At 43.9% G+C, this 25,980-nt stretch overlaps 1 protein-coding gene across 1 annotated transcript in view; it reads left to right on the top strand.

The window, feature by feature from the left end:
* LRRC8B (leucine rich repeat containing 8 VRAC subunit B) overlaps window positions 1-11,945 on the top strand; it is a 38,466-nt gene extending 26,521 nt beyond the window's left edge. Inside the window, exon 2 of the mRNA XM_040627064.1 lies at window positions 11,713-11,945. Within this exon, the coding sequence (XP_040482998.1) occupies window positions 11,713-11,868 (156 nt within the window). The 3' untranslated portion in view covers window positions 11,869-11,945. The remainder of the gene's footprint in view (window positions 1-11,712) is intronic.
* Window positions 11,946-25,980: the final 14,035 nt, after the last annotated feature.

The raw sequence follows: 25,980 nt of genomic DNA, 5'->3' as shown, positions 1-25,980 counted from the left end.
TCTGGATAGAAGACTTTCCTCTCTGTCTCCCTGTCAAGGTCATACCCACACCCCACCCGCTCCCCCCCCCCCACACACACTTTCAGGAGCACATTAGAAAGCTGATCAAAGACTTTCCTCCACTGGAGGACAGAACTCGACATATACTGAACCAGATTATGAAGGAAAGTGACCGCTGACACCAGCTGGCGTGTTGTACCCTGGAAACGCGGTACTGCAAGAAAGACATGCACCCACCTCGAAGTGCTTGAGAAATGGGAGACACACGAGGAAAGGAAGCCAGTCCCTGAGTTAAGATGTCTGCAGCCATTCAGGGACTGCCAGGGGCCTCGGGGCGCTGGGGACCTCTGCCCAAAGCCTCCAGGACAGTGACTGGGGGCACCGAGCATGCAGAAGTGTGACTTCGTTCTTCGACATTCCTTCCACCCTGCAACATGGCTTTTCCCGACTGTGACAGCGGTGAGGGCCTGACGGCAGGGGATCGATGCTCCCGCGCTGTTGAGGGCACGCTCCCCTTCTGGGGCTTCTCTAAAATTCCGTGCCTCCCTGCAGTCTCTGTCCCCCTCCTCTCTGAGCACTGCAGAAAAGCGGTTGATTCAAAGGCGAAGTGTCACACCTTGAACTCAAGCCCCATATTTACAGAAGAAAAGAGATCTGTATACCAAAGAAGGATCAGAAAAAAGGTCATTTTATAAAATGCATGGTCTTTTTTAAATTACAAATCTCTCTTCCCACTGTGTTGGCTCCTCATTCTCTGGACTGGAATTATAAGTCCTGCCTCCCAAATACCGATGATCCAATCGAACTGCCTGTGTGCTACTCAGAAGCTTTTCAAATTATTTATCATAGATACCTTAAATTGTGTGTGCCTTTTTACACATGCCTGTTGCTTGTTCGGGGAGGGCCTGTCACACACCATTTTTTACTCTCTGCCTCCCTCTGCCGCTGAGATGAGAATAAATCAAATAGAAGGTGACCCGCTCTGACTTCCTCCCCCTTCATCCCAGTTCTCCTTGCCTCGCCTTTGCCTTTATCAAATGCTGCCCCGGAGGTAAGATCTTGACAATTCAGTCGCCCCTGCTTTCTCTCAGTGACTCCATCTCAGATGAGATGCGCTCAGAAAGCCTCATGCGGTGCCTGGCACCAGGACCTGACCAGACACGTGGGTGCCCGAGGCAGGTGAGAATTTGGCACCCCTTTAAAAAACCTGCTTTGACTATTTATTAAATACGCATTTGGTAGAGATAAGGGAATTGGTCTTCTATTAGTAAAAATCATGAACTTTCGGGGCGCCTGAGTAGCTCAGTCTGTTGAGAGGCCAACTCTTGATTTTGGCTCAGGTCATGATCTCAGGGTCGTGAGATCGAGCCCCGTGTCAGGCACAGAGCTCAGCACAGCATCTTCTTGCCCCTCGCCCTCTGCTCCTCCCCTCACACTCTCTCAAATAAGTAAATAAAATATTTAAAAATTAAAAAAAAAAAACATGAACTTTTGTGTCAACTGTCTAATTATTCCCTCCTCCCATAACAAAACTCTCAAGAGTAAAGTAGAGACAAGCCGGGGGCAGGGGTTGTAAGGCCAGTGAGAGTTCTCACGGCTCCTAGCATTGCTGTCAGTCACTCCCACTAGACAATCTCCTCCCAGGCCTCATGAGCAGGCCTGTCAGCTGCGGGGGCTCACCTCTCTATTTTCCCTTGTAAAGCCTGAAATACCTTACTCTCCTGGCCCCCACCCTCTCCCTTTCCAGATCACTCTCCCTCGCCCCTCCTCTGGTTGTGCTCTTTAGCATTTTCCTAATTACACACTCCGAGCTTACATATCCTCACCCATTACTAAATGCCACCTTTGAGAGCATTAGGTCATACTAAGAATGATGTTTTAGCTTGTACTCACCAAAATAAATGTCTTTCATTTATCAAGATTCTCCCTAGAAGGTGGTTTCTCGTCACAACTTCAAAGTCCAAATAAGAGACTTCTTCAATATACTGAATGGGAATAGGACAAATTTGCATTCCTTAGGCTGGTAACCTAAAGAATTGCATATGGAAACCTGAGTTAACGGGTCCCCTAATTCCAATTATTTCATTGATATTTTGTTCTGTGTAAATCAGTACCCGAGGCAAATGTTTAAACCCCAGGAGGACCAAATGCCACCTGTGTTGAGGGGAGTTTCCTTCTAGTCTTTGCTTGAACTGGGTTTGGATTCACATCCTTGTCTTAGGGTCTCTATAGTGCTTCCCAGAGAAATTACTTAGATCATTATGGGGAGAAGGGAACAGTTTTGTCACCCTTTTCATAATAGACAGAACCAGTGTCCAGCAATTGCTCTGTGAAAAGCCTGAAGATGCAGCCACGTGAAGGAGCATCGATTCAGTGTGCATTAAGAGACTTAGGGAAAATCTACCCGGCTTGTGATACCTGGGCAGAACAATACATCATGAACCACCTTAATGATTTCAAATTGAGAAAAGATAAAAATCGAATCATTTTGTCCATGCTCCTTCAGCTTGGTGTCCAGCCCCGAAGCGGAAATAGCAACATGGCAGAGAGCTATAATGTTATTTAGCACCCGCTACGTGCCAGGTAGCAGGTTGTTTATGTGGGCTAGCTCATGCCATCCAACAGCCTTATTTGGTGTGTTATTCCTATTTTACAGATGAGAAAACAAACTTGGAAATTGTAACATTTTCCAAGGTCTCATGACTGTTCAGAAGAGGAGTCCCGTTCAACCTACAGGTCTCAAAGCCTGTCTCTGCAGAGGCATAGGTAAAGAATACAACTCAGCACCACATCCTCTCTCCCCCACCTTGGAGTTTGAAGACTCACAGATGCTGCTGTGGTTTTCAGAGCTCGCTGCCCTCTTCTCTTCCCTTTAAGCCCAGTGTTTCCTCCTCCATATTTGTCCTAGTTTGTCTTCTCCGAGCCAATGAGTCACTTCCTGTCCGTTTTATTTGCTCCCTCATTCCCAAATGTAATTCTAGAATTTCAGCACTTTCCAACTGGAAGGAACCATGTAGACTTTTCCGAAGCTGAAGACCTAACTGGCTTGTTTGAGATCACAGACCCACTGTCTGAGGGAGTTGCCACCTATCCGTTTGTCCCCCTGGTGAGTACTCTTTGCTCTCTCCTGGGCTGGTTCTCAGAAGCCCAGAAAATCTATATTTAACCAAAGAGTGGAAGAGCCGAGATTAGCACCCAGGCCTCCTCCCTAACTCCAGTCCTGTGCATTCCCTAATAAGCTGCATTCATTCGAGCTGCCTCCTGTATCTTGGTAACAAGCCCTCCTGTGCACAGTGCGTTACTGGGCGCAAAGCAGTTTCGGTTCCGGTCCCCATTTCACCTACAAGAAAGCCAGGCTCTGAAAGAGACATCTTCAATAGTTACCGCATTGAGCATGTGCCATAGACTTTGTAAACATCATTAATGCTTGAAACATATTAAGGTAGGCATTATCTCCATCTACTAGGAAAAGAAGTAGGTCCAGGCAAGTTAAACGACATATTAGGTCATATATGAGATTGCATAGTAGGCGGCAGAGCCAGGTTTTGAACTGGGGACTCTGTAGCACCAAATCTCCACTTGTTGTATAGCACACACTGTCAAGGTCACATGGCAAGCAAGGGATGGGGTGGTGAGTACAGCTGAGGATTTCGGCATCTAATACTGTCCTTTATAACGTACAGGCTCTGAATCTTCTGGGAGAAGACTGATATATACACACACATATGCACAAACACAGTTTCAAACACCCTTTAGTGTAAATATAAAATTTCATCCAAAGAGCTAATGTATTTTTAAATGTGGTTATTTTTGAAAAACGCAGTTTTTATTTAAATGTCCTAACCTAAACTCTGAGCACATTTGCTGTCATTAGCAGAATGGAATGCCATGCTGAATTTTGAGTCCTGTGGGAGATGTTGGGTAAAGACCCTCGTGCCGTCAAAAGGGATTGTTAACATTTTGGGTTTTGTTTCAAGGTACGGGTGAGGCTCGCAGTCAGTTTGGGTCTTACTGCAGAATTGCCGTTTAACTCCCCGAGAGTCCTGATTTATTATAGGGGTGCTGGCAGACATTTTAGACTTGCAAAATGACTACAATCACAGTTCAGGCAAAGGCGTTCTAAATTCCTTCTGCTGAGTTAGACATGTGGAGGAGCAGGTTATGCTGTCCTTATTGCATTCATGCCATGCTCCAGATAAGAAGCTGTGTTTCTCACCCCAAGCTGATGGTGTATCCCTCCCTGGTCTTGCCTTTTGGTTGAATGCACTGCTAAGCATGGAAAAAGCCATAAGTCAAGCGAAGAACCCACTCCTTGAAGCACCGATTCCCTTGGCATTTGCCTTTGGCTTCTTTAAAACGCCTGCCTTTCACGGCAAGTGGTACATCAGGTCAGCTGTCTCCGGGGTCTATACACCCAGTGGGACAGCAGCTCTTCGATGTTGCCTGTCCCCCACCTGCCACTGAGCTCTGCTAAGGAAGGGAAGATTACTTACCAAGCGACTCTGTGCAATCACATCGGGGGTTTTTTATATTCTTGTAGAAGATGAAAGAAATTGGCCCTTTTTCTTCTGGTGTTGAGTCTATAATTCCTCCTGCTTAGGAAAGAGTACCCATAGAGTGTTTTTCTGCAAGGAGGGAAATGAGCCAGATGGCTTGGGTGCTGCCTCGGCATAATCAGCGGAGACCCTGGCTGAGCCCGCGACTGGAGGGCCTGTAGGAAAATAACACATTTCTCTCTCATGGTGAGCCATACTTGGGGAATTTGGTGGTGCCGAGGATGCTGGAGGCTGGTTCATCAGGGGAGAGGATATGGGGTCCTCGTGACTTCTGGAATTCAGCATCTGCCCTCGTGATGGCATTTCCAGTGTGATGTGCACATGTCAGCATGTTTTAGGGGTCTGGCCTAACTGAGCCTAATGAGAGGGTGAACTTTGAGCACATCATACATTTATTTTTGAGCTTTTGAAATGACTCATTGTTATGACATATGAAAAGACTTTTATTCACTAGAGAACCTAGAGCATAATAGCAACTGAAGGAGGGTGGAATTGTTTGAAAGAGCCGCTCCGCCACACCTCCGTGTCAGGAGAGCCAGGTGTGTAGTGAAGACGTGCTATCAAGGGCAGGCCAGATAGAACATTCTCAGGAGGGCCTTCATCATGCTCGGGTGACAGTTCCCAGTAATGACAAATGTCCTGGGGTTGCACAGGTAAAAAGGTGACCCGTGAGGTACTTGACCCTCCTGGGCTTTAACACCAAAGCTGGAAATCTGAGGCCGATCCATCACCACTGACACTGAGCCTGGAGTCTGACTCGGGGCCCACGGAGTCAGCTTTCAGTTCTCAGGTTTCTGTTCCATGGGGCTCTGGGCTTAAGTGTCCAAGCAGCAGACAGGCTCAGTTGGAGAGACACACCTCCAGTCTTAGGTGGACTGAGACATGTCGGCTTCTCCCTGCATTTAGGGGATGGCTCCAACTGAGTGTCAGCTCCCACGACAGACTGTGGGCCCATCGGACTCCCCTGACATGCGGCGGGCTGTCCTGGAGCTGTGTGCTGTGCTCCTCTGTGCCCTGGGGCCCAGCTCAGGCCTGTTTCAGGCCTAGGCTTGGGCTCCCATGGGTCTAGAAGGGAAAGCAAGATGATTGTCCTAGACACAGCGAGCGGATCAGCAGGCTACTGGGAAGGCGTTCCGTTTCACCCTGGCTTGGAAGCCTGTCTCCACCTGTAACACTTGAGTAGCCTTATCTCTCGGAGCCTCCGTTTCCTCTTCTGTAAAACGTAAACTCTAGTCCATAAGTACTAAGCATCTGCTCCCACCCAGCTACTGCCCTAGGTACTGAGGAGACAGTAGGATCAATGGGGACAAGATAAACAGGGTCCCACCTTCATGGAAATATGGCTGTAGGATGATTCCACGAGATTATATAAAATGCTTAGCATCTCGTCTGACCCTAGTAGTTGCTCACTGCCGGTTAGCTCTAATGACTTTTCCTCCAAATATGGTAGAAAATCTTTTAAAATGTGCACATTCTCACCTCTTACACATGTATTTCTCTTTGCCTAGAAGGCTCTTCCTTGCTCCTTTTGCCTAGCTAACTCCCGTTCATCCAGTCCTTGGGGTCAGTGGTCACTTCCTCAACCAGGTCTAAGTCCACAATCCCCTGTTGTGTGTTCACCTCGCAACTGGCACTCTAATTTGAGGTATCCATCACTTTGGTAACAACTACTTGTTCAGTGTCTGTGTACCTGACTAGACTGTGAAGCTGGTGTCGACATCATCCATGTCTACCGGAAGTCTGGGCTCCTGGCTTCGAGATGCTGCATAAGTATCTGGCCACCCAGCTGGCTGACACGTTAATGGGATGTTCTCCTCCAAGTGAGAGAAGTATACTGGACCAGAAAAAGGAGAACCTGGCCCATCGGGAGCACACGGGCCCTTTCTTTCCTCCCTCTTTTCTCTGGCCTATATGAAGAGGAGGGACAACAAGAGACGGCTGACAAAACAGGCCATGCCCTGGGCAGCACCTACATCTCCCTGGAGGCAATCAGGAAGCCAAGTCACCGTGCAAAAGATGGCTGTTGGGTTGCCCATTGGTGACGAGATTTATCCGTTACCCCTCAGGGCGTTGCTGAGAACAGGGCAGTAGGAGTCTCCTTTGGGACCATGACCCACCGTCACACCCTCGTCTGCTCTCCCACAGCCAGGCAACATGATATAAAGCAAAAGGTCTTGTCTCTGGTAACTAGATAGAAGAAGCTTGAAAAAATGAAATCCAATGCCACATGGCCAGAATGATGTCAGCCGCAGAAACGTGACCATGTTGACTTTTCGCTGTGTCACGTGGTATGAAAAGTGCCCCCAGCCTCAGTACGTTGAGAAAGAGACTTTGCAAACACAGTCGTTTACATGTGACTCACTGCAAAGGTTCATGTTCTTGCCCTTTGGGACCCTGTGGGATGTAACAAAGCAGCAATGTGACCTGACCCCAGTGGTTTTCTTTTGGCCAGAATCCAAATGCTCTGGGCCATGCTGGACTTCCCACGTGCATTCCTAGAAGCCCACCACATGGAACTGCATGGCAGGCCTCTTAGCCAGGCCTTTCTAAACCTCTGTGTGTCTTTGCCCATGCTGTTCTCTCCATCAGAAATTCCTTCCTTCCATGGAGATATGGAATAGTATCTGTCATTGACCTACCCATCATCTTTCTGTGTATTGGCCAACCCTCCACTCATTCTTCAAGACTAAAATGAAATATCATTTTGTCTCCAACACCTTTCTCTGACCTCCTTCCTTCTCCAAAATTGGATTTAGGTACTTTTATTCTGAATAACAATGTAGTGAGGTTATTTCTAGATTTCTTCCTCACTAAATTGATGACAGAAATTAAATCTTGTTCACTTTTTTACCCGCTTCAATGAGTACAGTGCCTAGCATGTTGCAGGTACAGAATGATAAACAGCAAAAAGCCAGGCATTGGCAAGCACGCCTAACTGCAAGGCTATGTGCCAGAAACTACGAGTGGGTGCTTCTGTGGACAGACTGTGAAAATGATGAAAAGTCATTGAAGGCTTGTGGACAAAGAAACAGCATAAGGAAGCAGAACTTTGGGTACATTATTTGAAGGTGTAATGGGTGTGGTGAAATTAGAGGTGAAAATCTTACACCCACTCTGTAGATGAGAAAATTAAGGCTTGAGGAAGTTAAATGTTTTACCAAAACACACAGGGCTAGTAAGCAAAGAAATCTGCTTTGGCAGATCTGATTTCAGAGTTTGTGTTCTTAGATGCTATGCAAATCCTCAACCAAATCTTCAAACACTACCTTGAACTTGGGTCCTTTAGGTCTTCGTGGAATGCTCTCTCAGCTGTATTAAGTTTGACGCCAGAATGTCACTAACCCTTACTGGGACCCACTTTGATTTCCTCTTCGATACAATGAGAAACACTGAGCTAGGTGTCTATGAGGCCAATTTCCGGCTCTGAGATACCAGGGTTCTCTGTAGAATACCAGCACCCTTCTTAACCTGGCAATCAGCTCAGTCAACACGCAAGTGCCCTGGTGTATTGGCCCTCAAAACCTTTTCATGGGTTGCAATCATGACCCCAAAACACAACACAACCTATGAAATATTATCTTAGAGGCCTAATTATTCTTCCCAGATAGGTGTTTAAAATATACTTAGGCATTAAAGTATAACTGTTGGACTCAGAAAGTATCTTTTTTTTTTTTTTAGATTTTATTTATTTATTTGACAGAGAAAGAGACAGCCAGCAAGAGAGGGAACACAAGCAGGGGGAGTGAGAGAGGAAGAAGCAGACTCATGGCGGAGAAACCTGATGTGGGGCTCGATCCCACAACACCGGGATCACGCCCTGAGCCGAAGGCAGATGCTTAACCGCTGTGCCACCCAGGCGCCCCAGAAAGTATCTTTATCTGAATAGTCTACATAAGGCCAAGTTTCCACTCCCTCTCCATGGCCTTAGGGACTTCATTCTACCTGTAATTCTGTATCATAGTGAAATAAAGTCCAGCATTGCATGCCCCAAACCTGTGGCACCCCACCCCATCACAGAAATCTCAATCTGACAATGCATGCAATTCTTTGACTTCAGGGTGAATTTTAGGGTTGAACACATCTGAAAATGTCTGTGTGGTTCAGAATGAACTCTGAAATGAAAAGTTCCCACCCAAACCACTGAATAACATCCTGTTGTTTTCATCAAATCTATGCAGTAACTCCTTTGATTTGGCTTTCGTTTGGAATGATCTGTCCGATGCCATTTTTCTGAAACATTCAGAACAAGATACAATCGCATTATGGTCAGCAACATAGAGTGGACCTTTCAGAGCATAAAGAAACATCTGTCCTCCATCTGCAGTGCTTAGAAAATAGGGCTTTCAATGGAGTACATTGTAGGACACTAATGCTTTTAAAAGGGCAAGAGATTCATTTCTACTCAAATCTCAGTTAGTATGTCTAACAGAATATTTTCATCTTACATACTGTTTTCCAAAGAGCATTTCAAAGAGCAGAGGGTTTAAGAACATAATCTCTGGGTTCAGCCAGACCTGGTTCAAATACCTGTATTATCACAGACTAGCTGCATGATCTGGAAAAGTGACTTAAGCCTGATAGTTTCAGGTTTCTTCAGGGACGTAAAATAGAGTAATAATACCTACCCTAAGAGATAATGTTTTCACAGAGACTGGCCCGCAGCAGAGCACTAAGTAAACATTGGTTCTCCTTTCGGCTTCGTGACTGCTGTTGTTCATGCCAGGGGCAAAACAGCCTGATTCCTGCGGCGGCTGAAAGAACACGGGATTGGGAATGAGAGGACCTGAATTTGCACTCCAGCGACCACTTACTAGGGGTGTGACCTTGGGGAAATCACTGAATCCTTCTCAACTCAGCTCCCTCATCTGTAAAACAAGGAAAATAAAAATAGCTAACTCACTGGTAACAATCATGAGGTGCAAATGAGGCGATTTATGTGAATTGACTGCCAACGGCGAAGCTCTGTGTGTGTGGACTTACTTGTTGTTAGTATTGGGGACTAAATGTTGGTGTCACCCCAAAATGCGAATGTGGAAACCCTAACCTCCAACATGATGGTATTAGGCGATGGGGCCTTGCAAGGTAATTAGTTGAGGTCACGGGGGTGGAGCCCCCATGAGGCGATCAGTGTCCTTATAAGAAGAGAAAGAGGGGCATCCTGCTGGCTCAGTTGAAGACCGTGCAACTCTTGATCTCGGGGTCGTGAGTTTGAGCCCCACGTTGGGTGTAGAGATTACTTAAATAAATAAAAACTTAAAAAAAAAAAGAAGAAGAAGAAGAAAAGGAGGAGGAGGAAAAACCCAGAGCGCTCGCTCTCTGTGTCTTGTGATGGCAAGAAGTCAGTTGTCTATAAGCCAGGAAGAGAGCCCTCACCAAGAACCCAACTGGCGACACCTTGATCTTGGACTGCCAGCCTCTGGAACTGTGAGAAATGTTTATTGTTTAAGCCACTCAGTGTGTGGCGTTCTGTTAAAGAGGCCCAAACTGACCATAACAGTAACACCACCAGAACTCAAGAACATACCTAGTTTTGTTTTATTACTGGGCATTTCGATTTATAAAAATCTTAGTGGAACACCTGGGTGGCTCAGTTGGTTAAGCGTTCGACTCTTCATTTCGGCTCAGGTCCTGATCTCAGGGTCGTGGGATCGAGCCCCATGTCCAGCTCCACACTCAACTCAGAGCCTGCCTGAGACTCTCTCTCCCTCTGCTCCTCCCCTGCTTACACATACTCTCTCTAAAATAAAAAAGCTTTTAAAAAATCTGAGTTATGTCCTTAAGTGATTATAATTTCCACCTAGCCACAAAAGTACAGATTCTGGGGCTGGACTAAGGCAGGACACATAAAAGCAGAATGTCTGCTTTCCCAATAGAGCTTCACCATCTCTATGTGTTTGTCTTAGACTGGACCTCTGTGAACATTTAAAATGTGGCCTGGTGAAGATTCCAATGTCTGAAGAGGTGCTGAGACAGGGAGGGTAGTTGTCTGTGGTTTCTGCCTATCAGGTGTGGTTTTGATGTTCTAATTGTTAGTTTTTCAGATTTCACCTCCCACCCCTTCCTAGAGCAGTTCAGCCGTCACCCCCCTCCTGGTTACCTGCTCCCCTTTGTCCTTCCCAGTGGGTGGAAGTCACTGGGCTTAGGACTTTGATATCAGCCAGACTTAAGTTTGAATCTTGCCTCCAAAACTTTCTAGCTGTGTTACTTTGGGCAAGTCACTTAACCTTTCTACCCCTCAGTTTCCTCATCTGTATAATGGGAGAGTATAATAACCATCTCCCAGGCGGTTGGGAAAATTAAGTAAGACAGTACCTTTAAAATTCTTGGAGTCACATCTGACAGTGGATAGGTACTCATCAGTTTCACCTTCCTTTCTCCAAGCTCTCTTCTTACCCACTTCTCATACCTGATGATTGATACCTCTCTGGGAACCCTGGTGAGGCAACGGCTAACAGTGTCAATAGCTATGGTCAGCATGCAAGAAAGTGTCCCTGGGGAAACATTCATCAATACCCCGAAACTACAACTCCTGCCCCAAGTCTTTATAAAGGTTATGGCTTTGGAATATCTCAGTTAAAACAATAGACTCCTATGGAATATATTTGCTAATTGAGTATTTGAGTGAGTGTGTGTGTGTGTGTGTGTGTGTGTGTATGTGTGTGTGTGTGTGTGTGTGTAAGCTGGGATAGCCACAGAATATCGGGTGGATGCACAAAAAACTGGTAACCCTTGTAAAGATGGAATGAAAAGGGGCCACTTAAGGGGTTTTTAAATGGAGCCAGGAGGCCATGAAGGAGTTGGGCCTTATGCACGTCCTCACCTGGTGGAACCATGAACTTTTGAACTGGGCCAAGCAGCAAAAATTGCAAGGACCTAGCCTGAACACCTGCAACTTCCCATAGTAAGAGACTTTGTTTGGTGACAGCTTTAGTGATCAATTATATTCAGCCAAGATTGGTTTTCTGCCACCAACACCAATCCAAAAATTTTTTTTCTTTTTTCAATCCAAAATTTTTGTATACAACATATATAGGCATTCCCTTCTGTCTTTTAAACCTTTCTTTGAGGGGGAACACTGCTTGCGTTGCTGCCCAAATTTGTGTTTCCTGAATTGCAATTCTGAGACCCCAAATAAATGCTCTCGTTTTTATTCTAGCTCAGCCTCTCTTCTCAGTTGACATTTCTGGTGTCTGGACAAGTGGGATCTGACGTGACACACAGCCTCAACTTGGTGCTGCTGCTGGACCAGCAAGGTACGTGCTTGAAACTTTTGTGCTCTGTTGTCTCCCCACAGCCCGAGTTCCTGTGCTGAGTCCTCCTGGCTCTGAACGTCCCTCCTTGTTTGAGGTTTTAGCCTCTCTTTGGGTGTCTTTTTGGTTGTTGGCTTGTACAGAAGAGTAAAACTTCTCTGACCCAATTCTGTTAGGTAGAATTTCTCACAGGGGATTCACACATTCCGTCTGAAGCTATCCAATACTCACAGGGGATTAACACTATCCTATCCAGAGTTCTCTGGGGCGTACTCTACATTTAAAATTGCAGTGGTCACAGGGGTGCCTGGGTGGCTCAGTTGGTTAAGCATCTGCCTTCTGCTCGGGTCATGATGTCAAGGTCCTGAGATCGAGCCCCTCATCGGGCTCCCTGCTCAGCAGAGAGCTTGCTTCTCCCTTTCCCCCTGCTTGTGCCCTCTCTCTCTCTCTCTGTCAAGTAAATAAATAAAATCTTTAAAAAGAGATAAATAAAATTGCAATGGTCACTTTGGAGATCCTTTGAAATTCAAAAATGAATTTATTTGCATGCGCAACTGGAAAAGGGGTATATAGCCAAGCAAAATAATGAGAAGCATATTTCAGTTGGTATTCAGAGGCCTTCAAGTAATCAAAGGACTCAACACTCTCTTCCTTACAAGAAACTAATCCTGACTCTCTAAAGACAACTCTGACCTTCCGCAGAGGCTATCCAATGTAGAAAAGCTTTCTGGAGCTCCTGAGCTGACCACGGTCACTACTACTTCTCCTCTGCCTTCTTTCCCCCCGTCCTCTACCTATCTACCCCAGTGTAGCCGGGCATCTCATTGACAACAGCAACCTCCAGTCAGGCAAGCGCCCTTTGGGACAAACCCTAATGAAGGGGGTTCAGGAACTCCCTCTGTTTCTTAGCACCCTTGAACTAAAGTTAAATTGTGAGCTATTACTGAAGAATTTCCTAATACCCTTCAAGACCCTCTAGAGTTTGCTTTAAAAAAAATAATTAACTTGGTCATTCAAACTTATAAACCTGGTTATTCTGATCTCTACCAACTTATTCATATGCTTGTAAGTGAAAGCCATACTGGGGAACCTTTAACTTAGATCAATCCACCTTAAAAGGGCACTCTTAGAAGACAGGAATCCAAACTTCTGGGAGACAATAGAATATGGCCCTTGAGGGGCACCTGGGTGGCTCAGTCAGTTAAGCGTCTGCCTTCAGCTCGGGTCATGATCCCAGGTCCTGGGATGGAGTCCCGCATCAGGCTCCCTGTTCAGCGGGGAGCCTGCCGCTCCCTCTGCTTGTGTGTGCACTCTCTCTCTCTGATAAGTAAGTAAATAAATAAATAAATCTTTAAAAAAAAGAATATGCCATGCCCTTTGACTGATGTACAGAAGCTTCTAAAAGACAAAATGACTTCAGAAACAATTCTAAAAGGATCCTTATACAAATAGTATAAAAGTTTTTAGTAGGAGACTTTTGCCCTCTAAGGCAGTAACTCTAACTTTTGTTCATCTGCTAAAACCATAATTTGGATCCAACTATTCTATTTGAGTTTCATACCTGAGGCATGGCTAAAATTCAAAACAAAAATAAAAGCCATAGGACCTCTGCATCTGTGTGCTTATATGAGTATGTTGTAGGCATGTGATACTCTAGCTCTGAGTGGTGGTAGTTCATAAAAGAGCTCTATTTAGGGGCGCCTGGGTGGCACAGCGGTTAAGCGTCTGCCTTCGGCTCAGGGCGTGATCCCGGCGTTATGGGATCGAGCCCCACATCAGGCTCCTCCGCTAGGAGCCTGCTTCTTCCTCTCCCACTCCCCCTGCTTGTGTTCCCTATCTCGCTGGCTGTCTCTATCTCTGTCAAATAAATAAATAAAATCTTTTTAAAAAAAAAGGGCTCTATTTAATTGGCTGAAGGAAAGTCAAGTGCTTATAAATTAAGTATTCTTAAAGTTCTCAGAAGTATAATAAAAACTAACCCAAATTTTTTCAAGTTCGTATAATCTGAAATAATCTTTGGATAAATAAATCTAATTCAAGTTTGTTGGTTTAATCCTGTCTTCAGAATTATCAGCATTAAATATAATGAGATCAGCCACTTTTTTTACCTGGGTTTACTAATCAAATAAGCTCCTATTATCTCTATGATACAAAATTTGTCAACAACAGCAAAAAATAACTTAAAATGATAATCAGCTGTATAATGACTACTCCAAGTATCATTACTAAAAACAAGTAACTTAAATAAATATAAATAAGATCAAAGTTTATACTAAATTAAACTAAATAATGGATATTCATTGAATACCTAAATCATCTTTCCAAATAAGACAGACATTAAATGCTAAACATAAGTTTATCTACTTTGGGCTTTTAAAAAATTTATTTATTTATTTAATTGTTAAGATTTTATTTATTTGTCAGAGATAGAGAGAGCACATCCAGGGATAGCAGCAGGCAGAGGGAAATCACGAGGCAGAGGGAGATCAACTGAGCCCTCCAGCTATCCCTACTTTTGGCTTTCTAATTTAAATTTAAAAATATTATAAGAAAGAATAATTTCATAAAATGAAAAATAAAATACACGCATGGGGTAGACTGAAAATAGAAAATATGTGTCAGTTTATTAAACTCTTATTTCAGTCACTCACACAGTTTTATACGTGCATGTGCTGGGACATAGCACACACAGTATTTCCTGCTGTGGAATGATCCAACATATGAAAAAGCCACTGCTCTTCAGAGCACAGTAAATTGAGCAACGGAAGGGCCATGCGGCCAGCTGAAAAGGCCATTACCCAAACAACCACGCTTCCGTCCTGTAGACGCAGTCATAACTGCTCAAGGCCAAGCTGTAATCACTCTTTGATGGGTTCATACTTTGTTGCCTTGTCTTCTCCAATTTACAGCCAGGCAACAATCTTTGTTTAAAAGGACTCGCCCCATTTCGTATAACTACTTGCAAGGCTGGGAATTCTGGTGGTGGTTTCCCTGATGTATATAGCTCTGCCATCAGATTAGGAGCTGTCCCATATTTCAAATCCTTATTCTGCCTCACCCAACTTAAGAACAACCCTTCTCAGCAATAATATGGAGATCCTATTGCCCTTGCCTGTTCTATCATTTCCATTCTAGCAGAGCAATGTCCGGATCAGCGTGTAGACAAATAAATCTCACACTATAATTTTCCTAGAAGTGTATGGTTTATTTTAAGTATACTATATAGAAGGAATTTATATTAATTTAATGCAATGCATAAGCAATTATACTATCCTCTAAGAGTAAATCTGTAATTATTCTGTAACAACTGTCATACATCATTTCTTTTCTAGATAAGTTTTTGAAATTAAAAAACTACCACTTGAGGGGCACCTGGGTGGCTCAGTCAGTTAAGCATTGCTTTCGGCTCAGGACATGATCTCAGGGTCCTGGGATAGAGCCCTGCTTCTCTGCCCTTAATAGAAAATTGTAAACAAAGACTTTTCCTTACCTCTAATATAATCTACCTAGAAAACAAAGATTCTCTGTTTTGTCTTCATCAGAGCTTTACTCAAGTAAACCAAGTCTTCTTGGTATTAAGAGAGCTGTTTTGCATTCAACTATGTGACCCTTTGTATTTGCCTTTGAAATCTTTAATTGTTGCTTTGGTCAAATAAATACTTAAATACTGCTTTTTAATCATCTATGATCCTATTTCATCAAATAGGACTCAAAACCTTTTGATATTTTTGACAAACTTCCCCGAATCACATTCTAAATAAAGTCTTTTTGACCTAAAAGTAGCTAAGAATTTCTAGAGGGTCTCTGGAATTTCTCAAAAGATCTGTTCCCTCTCCTTATAGAGAGATACTACACTAATTAGGATTATTTGATATGCCCAATCAATGGGAAGCAATGTCAAATAAAAAGTAATACTAAGCTTCTCTATTTTGTATTTGCATAAATATATATTATAAATGTTGTAGAAATTATATAAAATTCCTAAAACTCTAATGAAAAACTGATTCCTTAATGTTTTGTTTTCCACGTTTAAAGGACCCCCCTTTCCCCTCCCCTTTTAGCTATCTATAACTCATCACAAGTTGGTACATTGTCTTTTTTTTTTTTTAAGATTTTATTTATTTATTTGACAGAGAGAGACAGCCAGCGAGAGAGGGAACACAAGCAGGGGGAGTGGGAGAGGAAGAAGCAGGCTCCTAGCGGAGGAGCCTGATGTGGGGCTCGATCCCAGAACGCTGGGATCACGCCCTGAGCCGAAGGCAGATGCTTAACCACTGCACTACCCAGGCGCCCCGGTACATTGTCTTTACAACAAAGGTCAAAACATTTTTTTTTCTCCCTACATCCAGAGTTCTAAAACTCTTGTTAAATATTCTTATTTTTCATGACAAATGTATGTATTTGCATAATTTTAATAGAAATCTGTTCTTATAAAAGGACACCCCATACTTGTAGCCTCTGCTTCTTTGATCCACAGTTGACAAAGACAACATACTTCAATGTCGTAAGGGCCTAATTGCTTGTATTAAAAACAGCCATGCTTTGGTCGAGCAATCTTTTCACAGTGTGCTCTTGAAAAGTGAAATCTACAACATTACACCTTACAACCCAGAGATTTCATCTGTTAGAAAAGACATCTCCAAAAAGATTCCCTTCAACCCCATCAGCAAGACTCCCATCAGGTACAATGAACCAATCCTTATGCCAACAAACTCCAAGAAAAAGACCCTTGGATTCACAGATCACCTCTCAAAAACAAACCAAAACAAAACACCAAATCCTGATCAGACCTACACACCAACTGGTGACCTAAAAATAAAAATTTCCAGGAATTGAAGCAGATGAGAGCTAAAAGAGACAGCTTTCCCAGGATGACCCCACCAGGCCTGTATACTATTTTCTCACTGTTGCTTCTACCTTGGTTTTTTGGTTTTTGTTTTCCCCTCTTTGTCTTGGAGAGACAATGTTCTTACCAACATTTCTCAGTCTACTGCAAAAGGAAGAAACCTCTCTGACTGTTAGATCTGTCACCAAAAAACTGATCTGTTCACAACGTCAGAGACCCCTGGGTCTTACCTATAACTAACTACTCTTTGGTCCCAAATGCTGCTATTGATTATACTCACAAGCCTATAAATGTTACCTTTTGGGCTAAATCGTTACAACCAGGTATTCCCTTACCTTCTGCAACCTTTCTGCAGTCATATCTATGCTAGCTCAACTAAACGCCTTATAAAAAATGTTGCCAACCAATGACTCCATTTCTGTACTTTGTAATCAATCTTGTTAAAAAATGAAACTGTACTGTCCCTGCCGATTTGCCAAAATTAATGTAAGGTTTTACTTCCTTTGATCTGCTCTATCACACTGAAGTCTACTGAACCCTTAGATACTTAATAATCCAACATTCTTAACAATTTCTTAGATTAATGCCTAATGTCCATGAGGTTTATAATTTATTTTTTGCTAATTGTTCTTTTTACACTTGTCACCTTGCTAGAACCTCTGTAAGCATCTGATTATGGTCACTCCCTAAATTGATTCATCTGAAACTGCAGGAAACCTTATAAAGCCCCAGATGAGTAAAGTGCCTAAGAACCATCTCCTGACAGCCCCCTTATTGCTCAAATGTGGACTGACGCTTAGAACAGTGGTGCCTTAAAACAACCACCAATGATTAAAAATGCTCCCCAATGCCAGACATGGCTTCCTGGGACAGGTCCATTCCAGCAACGAGGGACTAAGTCATCTATGGTAGATCCGCAGTGCTTTCTGAGAAAAATCTTGATCAAAAGGGGCCATGTGAAAGGTGAAATGAATTAGGTTACTTATGTCAAGAGGTTTTTAAATAGAGCTAGGCGGCCATTAAGGAGACAAGCCTTATGCACGTCCTCACCTGGTGGAACCATGAACTTTTGAACTGGGCCAAACAGCAAATATTCAAAGGACCTAGGCTGAACACCTGCGACTTCCTGAGTGAGAGACTTGGCTTGGTGATAGCTTTAGTGATCAATTCTATTCAGCCAAGATTGGTTTTTTGCCACCATCACCAATATGTTTTTGTAAGCAATATATACAGGCATTCCCCTTTGCCTTTAAAAAGCCTTGACTTCTTGTGCTCTCAGCTGGAAGGGGGGTACACTTTGGAATCCTGCCCGCATCTGTGTTCCCCAAATTGCAGTTCTGAGACCCCAAATTAGTGCTTTTGTTTTTATTCTAGCTTAATCTCTTTTCTCATTTGACATACTGTATACCCTTTTCTCTGTGTATCTTTTTGTATTTTCTTTTAATTTTGTATCATGTGCGTGTTTTACCTATTTAGAAATTACTGTAAAAATATTAGTGGTGTTGGGGGCCACCTTGCTGGCTCAATCAGTGGCACATGTGATTCTTGATCTTGGGGCTGTGAGTTCAAACCCCACATTAGGTGTAGAAATAACTTAAAAAATACAATCTTTAGGGGTGCCTGGGTGGCTCAATCATTTAAGCGTCCAACTCTTGGTTTCAGTTCAGGTCATGATCTCAAGGTCGTGAGATCCAGCCCTGGCCCTCTGTTGGGCTCTGAGCTCTGTATGGGATCAGCTTGAGAGATTCTCTCTCTCCCTCCCCCTCCCCCTGCTTGTACTCTCTCTCTCAAATAAATAAATCTTTTTAAAAATAAAAATAAAATCTTTTAAAATATAAATTTAAAAATATAAAATATAAAATCTTAAAATCTTAAAAATCTTAAAAATATAAATCTTAAAAAATAAAAATGGATCTTTTAAAAAATGTCAGTGATGTTGAAATAAGTTCTTGATTTACATAATCTAGAAACAATCTCCCACGTCTTAGAGTATACCCTCTAAAGCTTTCTAATAATATGGACAAGGGAAATTGTGGTTCTTGAAGTTGAAACCCTATTAATAGCCAGAAAAAGAGATTCTAATCCTGTGGCCTCCTTGCCGTAGAATATTTGTAACCTCTTTCCTCAAGGTTTGTAAAGTAACCATTTGTCAACAATAATAGCAGTGGTGTCTATGGAGATCGTACCATTTGTCAAGCACTGTTCTATGTACATTTCACACATTTCAAGTTAATTTTCACAACAACCTGATGAGGTAAGTCGTTACATATTAGAAAACTGAATCTCAGAAAGTTTCCTAGCTAGCAAGTGGCAGAGCTGAGATTCAAACCTGTTGCAGGTTTATTATAAGGAGCATACGACAGTTACAAGGATTAAGCACATTAATGCCTTTAAAGTGCTTAGAATAGTATTGCTTGCAGTAACTCTGTAAGTACCAACACTAAGAATCTGGAGTCGGGGAGGAATTTTGTAAGTTAGAGATATGATTGAGTCTGCAAAAGTACATGCAGTTATTTTGATAAACTGAAATGTATGTTAAAGTCCCATTTATTCTGCGACTAAGAGCTCTACGTTTTTCAGGATAGTTTTCCCCTTGTTTTTATTTCCTATGAATGCCATTTCTCAGAAGACTTCCTGCCACCAATTCCAAGGTATTTGTGCCCCCTCCCCACCACCATTTTTATGCTTTTTCATTATAGAGACTTTTAACATAAAATCAGAGGAAGGTAACATTTTATTTTTATTGAGATTTTATATATTTATTTGATTGAGGGAGTGAGCAAGAGAGAGATGAGGGGGGTAGGGACAGAGGAAAAGGGAGAAGCAGACTCTCCTGCTGAGCAGGGAGCCCTATGCAGGGGCAGGGCTCGATCCCAGGACCCCAGGATCATGACCTGAGCTGAAGGCAAATTCTTTACTCCTTAACCGACTGAGCCAGCCAGGCCCCCCAGAAGATAACATTTTAAAGCACAGCGTCACGATGACCACCCACACAAGCAGAAGTGTTGCTCTTGGATCTTTCCTTCGTGGTTTTTATTCGATTTTGTTTGTACCCGTGAGAGATAAGAACAGGTGAAACAGGAGACCTGCAGGGCAATTTTCCATTTCTAGTGGTTAGTGCTGAAAGATGGTCTGAGATCCTCTGTTTCCGTCTATAAAAATAGCGACCACATAACTGCTTGCTATATACAACAAAGGAACAAGTAATATCTGAGCCTGACTGACTGAAAAAGCACCGTGTTTCTGTTGTTGAACGTCAGGCTCATAAAAATATAAAGCAAGAGAAAAAGAATACCTGCCTATTGCCACCAGAAACACGCTGTCCAGTATGATGGTCACTAGCCACATGTGGCTAGTAAGTCCTTGAAATGCAGCTGCTCTCATTGAGATGTACAGGTATAGACGGATAGGTATAAAATACATACCGGGTTTCAAAGAATTAGTTAAGAACAGAATATAATATGTCAATATTTTTATATGGATCACATGTTGAAAGGATAATACTTTGGGTTAAATAATATCATCAGAGTCAATTTTATTTCTTTTTATTTTTTAAAATGTGTACACTAGAAAACATAAAATTACCTATGTAGCTTGCATTATATTTCTACTTGGTAGCCCTGCTCTAAATTAAAGTCTCAACTTTGCCTTGACCTGATCCTTAAGTCTCCAGGACCTTAGAAACATTTACGTATATTAGTATATAATATACAATTAGTATATAATGTAAAAATATACATGTATTAATATATAAAGTGACTAACTTCACATCGGGAAATAAGTACATTTATTATGTACCTACTAAGAGTACAAAGATTAATAACACAGGGTTCTTGTCCTTGAGAACAAGTGAACTAAGTAAGATTCATTGAGTCCTGCTATGAGCCAGGCCTAGGCCACCTTGCAAACTGGTTATTATAATGATAATTTCCACTACACAGCTTGACTGCAGCTTCACAGCCTTCTGTATCTGGGGGCCAGAAAGCTTCTTCAAACTGAGAGGAGCATAGGCACCATAGTCTTCTCTACATACTTGGTCATAAATCCCCTCCTTCCAACTCTAGCCTGTATCTCTTAGTCCATTTGGGCTACTACAACAAAATCCCACAGACCGGGTAGCTTCTACACAACAAATATTGATTCCTCACAGTTCTAGAGGCTGGAAAACCTAAGAGCTGGTGCCGGATGGTTGTGTTCTAGCGAGGGTCCTCTTCCGGCTTGCAGACTGCTGACTTCTCGCTGTGCCCTCACATGGTGGAAGGGGCAGGGAGCTCCGTGGAATCTCCTTTATAAGGCTGCTAATGCCATGTGTAATCATGGCTTAATCACCTTCCAAAGGCTCCACCTCCCAATACCATCACATTAGGGGTTAGGATTTCAGCATATCAGTTTGGTCGTGGTGTGCGTGGCGGGGGTATGGAGGAATACATTTAGACTATACAGCACCATGTAACTTTTGTAAGGAGACCAAATAAATAGGTGGGTGGATGTGTGCTTTCTCTCTCTCTCTCTCTCTTTTTTATTAGAGAGATAGGGAAGGACTGAGGGGAAGAGGGAAAGAGAGAATCTTAAGCAGGCTCCACGCCCAGCACAGAGCCTGACGGAGGGCTCAGTTTCACAACCCCGAGATCATGACATGAGCTGAAATCAAGAGTCAGACGCTTAACCCAATGAGCCACCCAGGTGCCCTGGATGTGGGCTTTCTATATGGTATGTTCCAGTGACGAGACCTTTCTTTACCTTTAAATTTGTGAACTTTTGGAATCCCATTAGATAATTAACTGGAAGGAGGCAATAACGATAACAGTGACCATGCTAGGAAAGCAGAGAAACTTCATTTCTCAAAATGATTTACTCCTCAGGCATCTTGGCTTCTCACCACCTGGCATCACCAGAGGTTACTCTAATTTTTCTTGAAGACAAAAGCGGTCATTCTTTTAGATCTAATTCATTTGATAAGTTTTACTGTTTGTTGAGTAACATGTTTTGTTTGTATCCCCACCTGTCCCCCTTAAACTACTATTGGTCGCAGAAAGTGAACACTCCATTTTTCCTGTAACCAAGCTAAAAACCATGGAGTTAGCCTTCGCTCCCTTATTTCTTTCACACCCGCCCCTACTCCGGCAGCCCTGGCAGCTCTACCTTCGAAATAACACATAGGCTACAATTCAAGCACTTATCACCACCAGACGCCAGCTCTCCTGGTCCCGCCCTCCGGGTGTGGCGCCGGCAGCCCGGCTTTGTCCCTCTTCCGTGTACTGTCCGCACAGCGGCCAAGTTACCTTAGCACGACTTAGCTCTACCTCCTCTGCTCAAAACCCTCTGAGAGCAACCACAGGCAAATCCTCTTCGGTGGCCTCGAAAGCCCCACGCTCGCAGGTTCTAGCCGTTTTTGGACTTCTTGCTGTTTCTCAAAACCCGAGGTTGACCCTGACTGCACGGCCTCCCCACAAAATGCTCTCCGCGGCCATGCAGCCGGCGCACCTCCCGCCGGTTCTGGCCTCCCCTCAGCGGCCTGCTCTGTAGGAGCGTTCCTGGCCCGGCGGCTTTCCCGTTTGCAATCGCCCTGCACGAACCCTCCTCCCCTGGTCTGCTTTACTCCATGACCCCTATCATGGCTCCTACGCGTTTGCGTATCTCCCCCACAAAGAATTTTAACTCCGCCGAGGTGGGGGTGCTATGTTATTCACTGCTGTCTTCCCAGTTCTTAGAACCGCGTCGGCCACAAAATAATGTTCAATAAATATTCATTAGCTGATCGAACGACATTTTCATGATGAGGAGAATGAGGCCCAGGCTCCGTTGTAGCCCAGGGTCACAGGACTAGTGAGGGCAAGGGTCAGGCCGGCCTCGGCCAGGGCTCCTTCCACTCTCTCCGCCTGGGGCAGGAGGTAAGGGGGCGCCGCGCTGTGGGAGAGGCGCCCACCAAGGTTCAAACGTGAATCTTGCTGCAAGCACTGAGCCGAAACAGAAACAGCTATTTTGGCAGCATTTTTGACACTCTCTGAGATTAAGGAAAGTCATGTGAAGCCCTATGCCGAAGCTTTCCAGTTTGAAGACTGGCTCTAACTACTTCTCTTTCAGCTGCGGCTTTCTGGGGTAATGGATGTACCGTATGTCCGTATCTCCAGGTTCTCATACAAATTAGGGAACTAAAAATGCCAGATGATTAAAACAGATTTCTGCTTGTTTCCATGGGAAATCAACCACTGTGAAACCTTAGGAAATGGGAGGGAGAGTGTGTTCAGTTCAAGGTGTTCGTTGTCTGGTGAGTGGCTACCCTCCGCCTGCCACCCAGGCTCCAGCCCCCGGGCTGTCCAAAATTTTGGACAGGCGAGACACTGTCCTAGGCTGCCGCTGTGCTGGTGGCCGAGTGAGACCGAGAAGGTCAGCATGTCTTGTCTCAGTGTCCTTGGAGTGTCCGCCACCAGGGTCTGGCGCTATACTCCAGGCCCTCGAGTGGCGCAGCCGGGCCACCATGCTAGACAAGGCACCTACTAATGACACATGGACACTTGATAATGCGGGTCCCCCGACCTCAACCTCCCAGGGAGTTTCAGCACGTTTCAAGCCCTCCAGCAGATCTTCCGGCGGTCAGAGGGATGCACCATCAAGGATTCTTGCTGGAAGAGTCACTGTTTGCTACTTGCAAGTGGATGGAGCTAATTCAGGGGAGTGGAGGGGAGCACTCTGGAAACACAGCCAAGTATGCCCTGGGAGGCTGCTCCAGAGATGTCTCCAGAAGGCTGTGATGATGACTTGTTCCCGCCTGCCCCAGAATTAGCACCAATTTGCCTAAATGAGAGAATGCTGAGAGAAAGGCTGCAAAAGATTTCAGTGCTGTCTTGCCAGTGGCAATCTCTGGCTTGTCTGGGGGAAATTGGTTCAGAAGCATATTCTAGACTAAGTTGAGAGGGAAAAGATAACCATTCTCTGCTTTCCTCACCCAGAGTGTAAGTCGGGCACGCCAGGGTGAGGCCCCAAGCTGGCTCGTGGTCTGTAACAGAGAATGGAGATTTTACATTTGGGTTCAGACAGCCCTGAATTCTCCTGCTTCTCCTCTAACTGACGAGCCGGGAGACCTCAGAGAACTCACAGCCACAATTTGAGTCTGTGTGAGGTGGGTTGATCATGCCTCCTCCTCCTCCCCAGGGAGGTGATGAGGATAAAACCAGCGAACTCCAGTCAAAGCACTCATATGGAATCTCTCAGGCAAGAGGTGTGCAGTGCGTTGAGGTTTCTCTTTTCTTTCCCTCTGTTACCATGTCTTACTGCCAAAATTGGAAATAGATACCTTGGCGAGCAACAAATAGACAGGGACCTCTCTCTTGCCCTAACCATTGTCACCAGCACCAGTAGCTTGATTCTTCTCAGAAGTGCTACTAGGGTGTAGACAGCACGGAGGACTCCAAATCTTCACAGAGAACACAGCCATTTACTTATAACTTATCAGCCAGGCTCGGCTGTCTTGCCTAGGCAGAATGTTTCTCAGAGAAACTTAGGGGAGAAGGACATTACTTTGTCTTCACCAAAATAAACCATTGGTAGGACCTCATGGAATTAAGACCATAGATTATAATGCATTTCAAGTGCCTTGCTCTAGGCTAGTCAAAATATTTTGACTCTTCTTTCTTCAAATGACTCACAGGCATTGTTCCTTAGCATGAGGCCAACCTAACGGGTTCTGCGGAAGTGAGGGCACAGGAAGTAGTGTTATCATTTTGTGGTCCTGGGAAGCTTTTAGTAAATCAATCTTTCCACTACAGCTATGATACCCAAAATCATGCTCTGGTGACATGCTCTATTTTTGTAGATTCCAGTAACAGCTACTTAATACTGGATTTTGTTTCTACCCAACCCAGTTCTGACACTGACTTTCTAGAGTTGGTGTGGACTACCAAGTTCAGAGCAAAGCCCTCCACAGGACTGCCCTCCCGCCAGATTCTAGTCACAAGTTTTGGGGAGTCTCCAGGCCACCCAAACTCCTGCCCAACTGGCTACAAACTTGGGGGTTCCATGACTCCTTCAGGTTTGATAATTCAGTAGAATGACTCATAGAACTCAAGGAAATGCTGTACTTCTGATTACAGTTGTATTTGAAAGGATGCAACTCAAGAAGAGCCAAATGAGGAAGCCTCGGAAAGAACCCAGCTTCTGTGCCCTCTCCCCATGCAGTGTGACAGAGTGTGTCACCCTCCAGGCACTTCAATGAGTTCACCAACTGCGAAGCTCCAATGAGCTTTGATGTCAGAGTTTTTATTGGGGTTTCGTTGTGAAAACATGATTGATCTCAATCTCTCCCCACCCCAACTCCCAGTCCCTGCAACTTTCCCTCACCCCAGGTCAGGCTGGGCCAAAATTCCAACACTCTAATCACATGGCTGGCCTTTCTGATGTCCAGTTCCCATCCTGAAGCTATCTAACGACCCACATGAGTCATCTCATTAGCTTAACAAAGACACTTCTATCATTCAGGAAATTCCAAGGATTTTAGGAGCTCTGTACCAGGAACCAGGGGCAAAGACCAAATATATTCTTTATTATATCATAGTCTCTTATTATTATTCACAAAACGTAAGGGCTTTGAGTTTAAGCTTTTTCCTTTGGGTGGTGGGGCATCACTTAAAGCAAGTGATTTATTGAGCAGCTACTATGGGCCATTCATAATATACATGCTGAGAGCTATACTTTTGGAAGAAAATTTAGATGATTGCATGGAGGATGGTCTGCATGAAGTGAAAGCAGGAGAGTAGGAAGGAGGCACGAGCCCCTGTGTGGCCATAAAGCACTGACAGCTAACCTAAGAAAGCACAAGTGGAAATGGAAAATTTTGGAGGCATTTGAGAGAGGTTTTGAAGGAAGATTTCAATTTACCATCTTTTTTTGGTTTTGTTTTTACAGAAAATCCATCGATCTTGATTTGATAAAAATCTGCATTATTAAAAGACAGGCAATCAAATTTAAGCTTCTATTGAATCTAACATATTAAGTTCTATAGTATTAGAATATTACATAAGAAATGTCGACTGAGGGGGAAACAGGATAAAAGCATCACTATATCCACAGGTGTGGTCCATAATGTGCAGCACGTGTCCTAGAGACAATGCACTGACTTACTTTAGGAACGTGTTTTTCCTTTGGGGGAGAGGAAGAGGTGGCAAAAAGGGGCAGGAATTCAAAGGCATAAGCAGAGTGGCTTCTCCCATTTCAGAACGGTAATTATAATATTTAGGTCATGGCACTAGGGCGCTTTTGAGGAAAAAAACACACCTTGACCCGAGTAGGCTCATTGAATAATTCTTTAGTAATATGTACAATTTTCAGGTAA

Source organism: Ursus maritimus, unplaced genomic scaffold, assembly GCF_017311325.1.
Source record: "Ursus maritimus isolate PB19 unplaced genomic scaffold, ASM1731132v1 scaffold_12, whole genome shotgun sequence".
Lineage (NCBI taxonomy): Eukaryota > Metazoa > Chordata > Mammalia > Carnivora > Ursidae > Ursus > Ursus maritimus.
The sequence above is the reverse complement of the archived record's forward strand: the minus strand, read 5'-3'. Positions and strand labels throughout refer to the sequence as shown.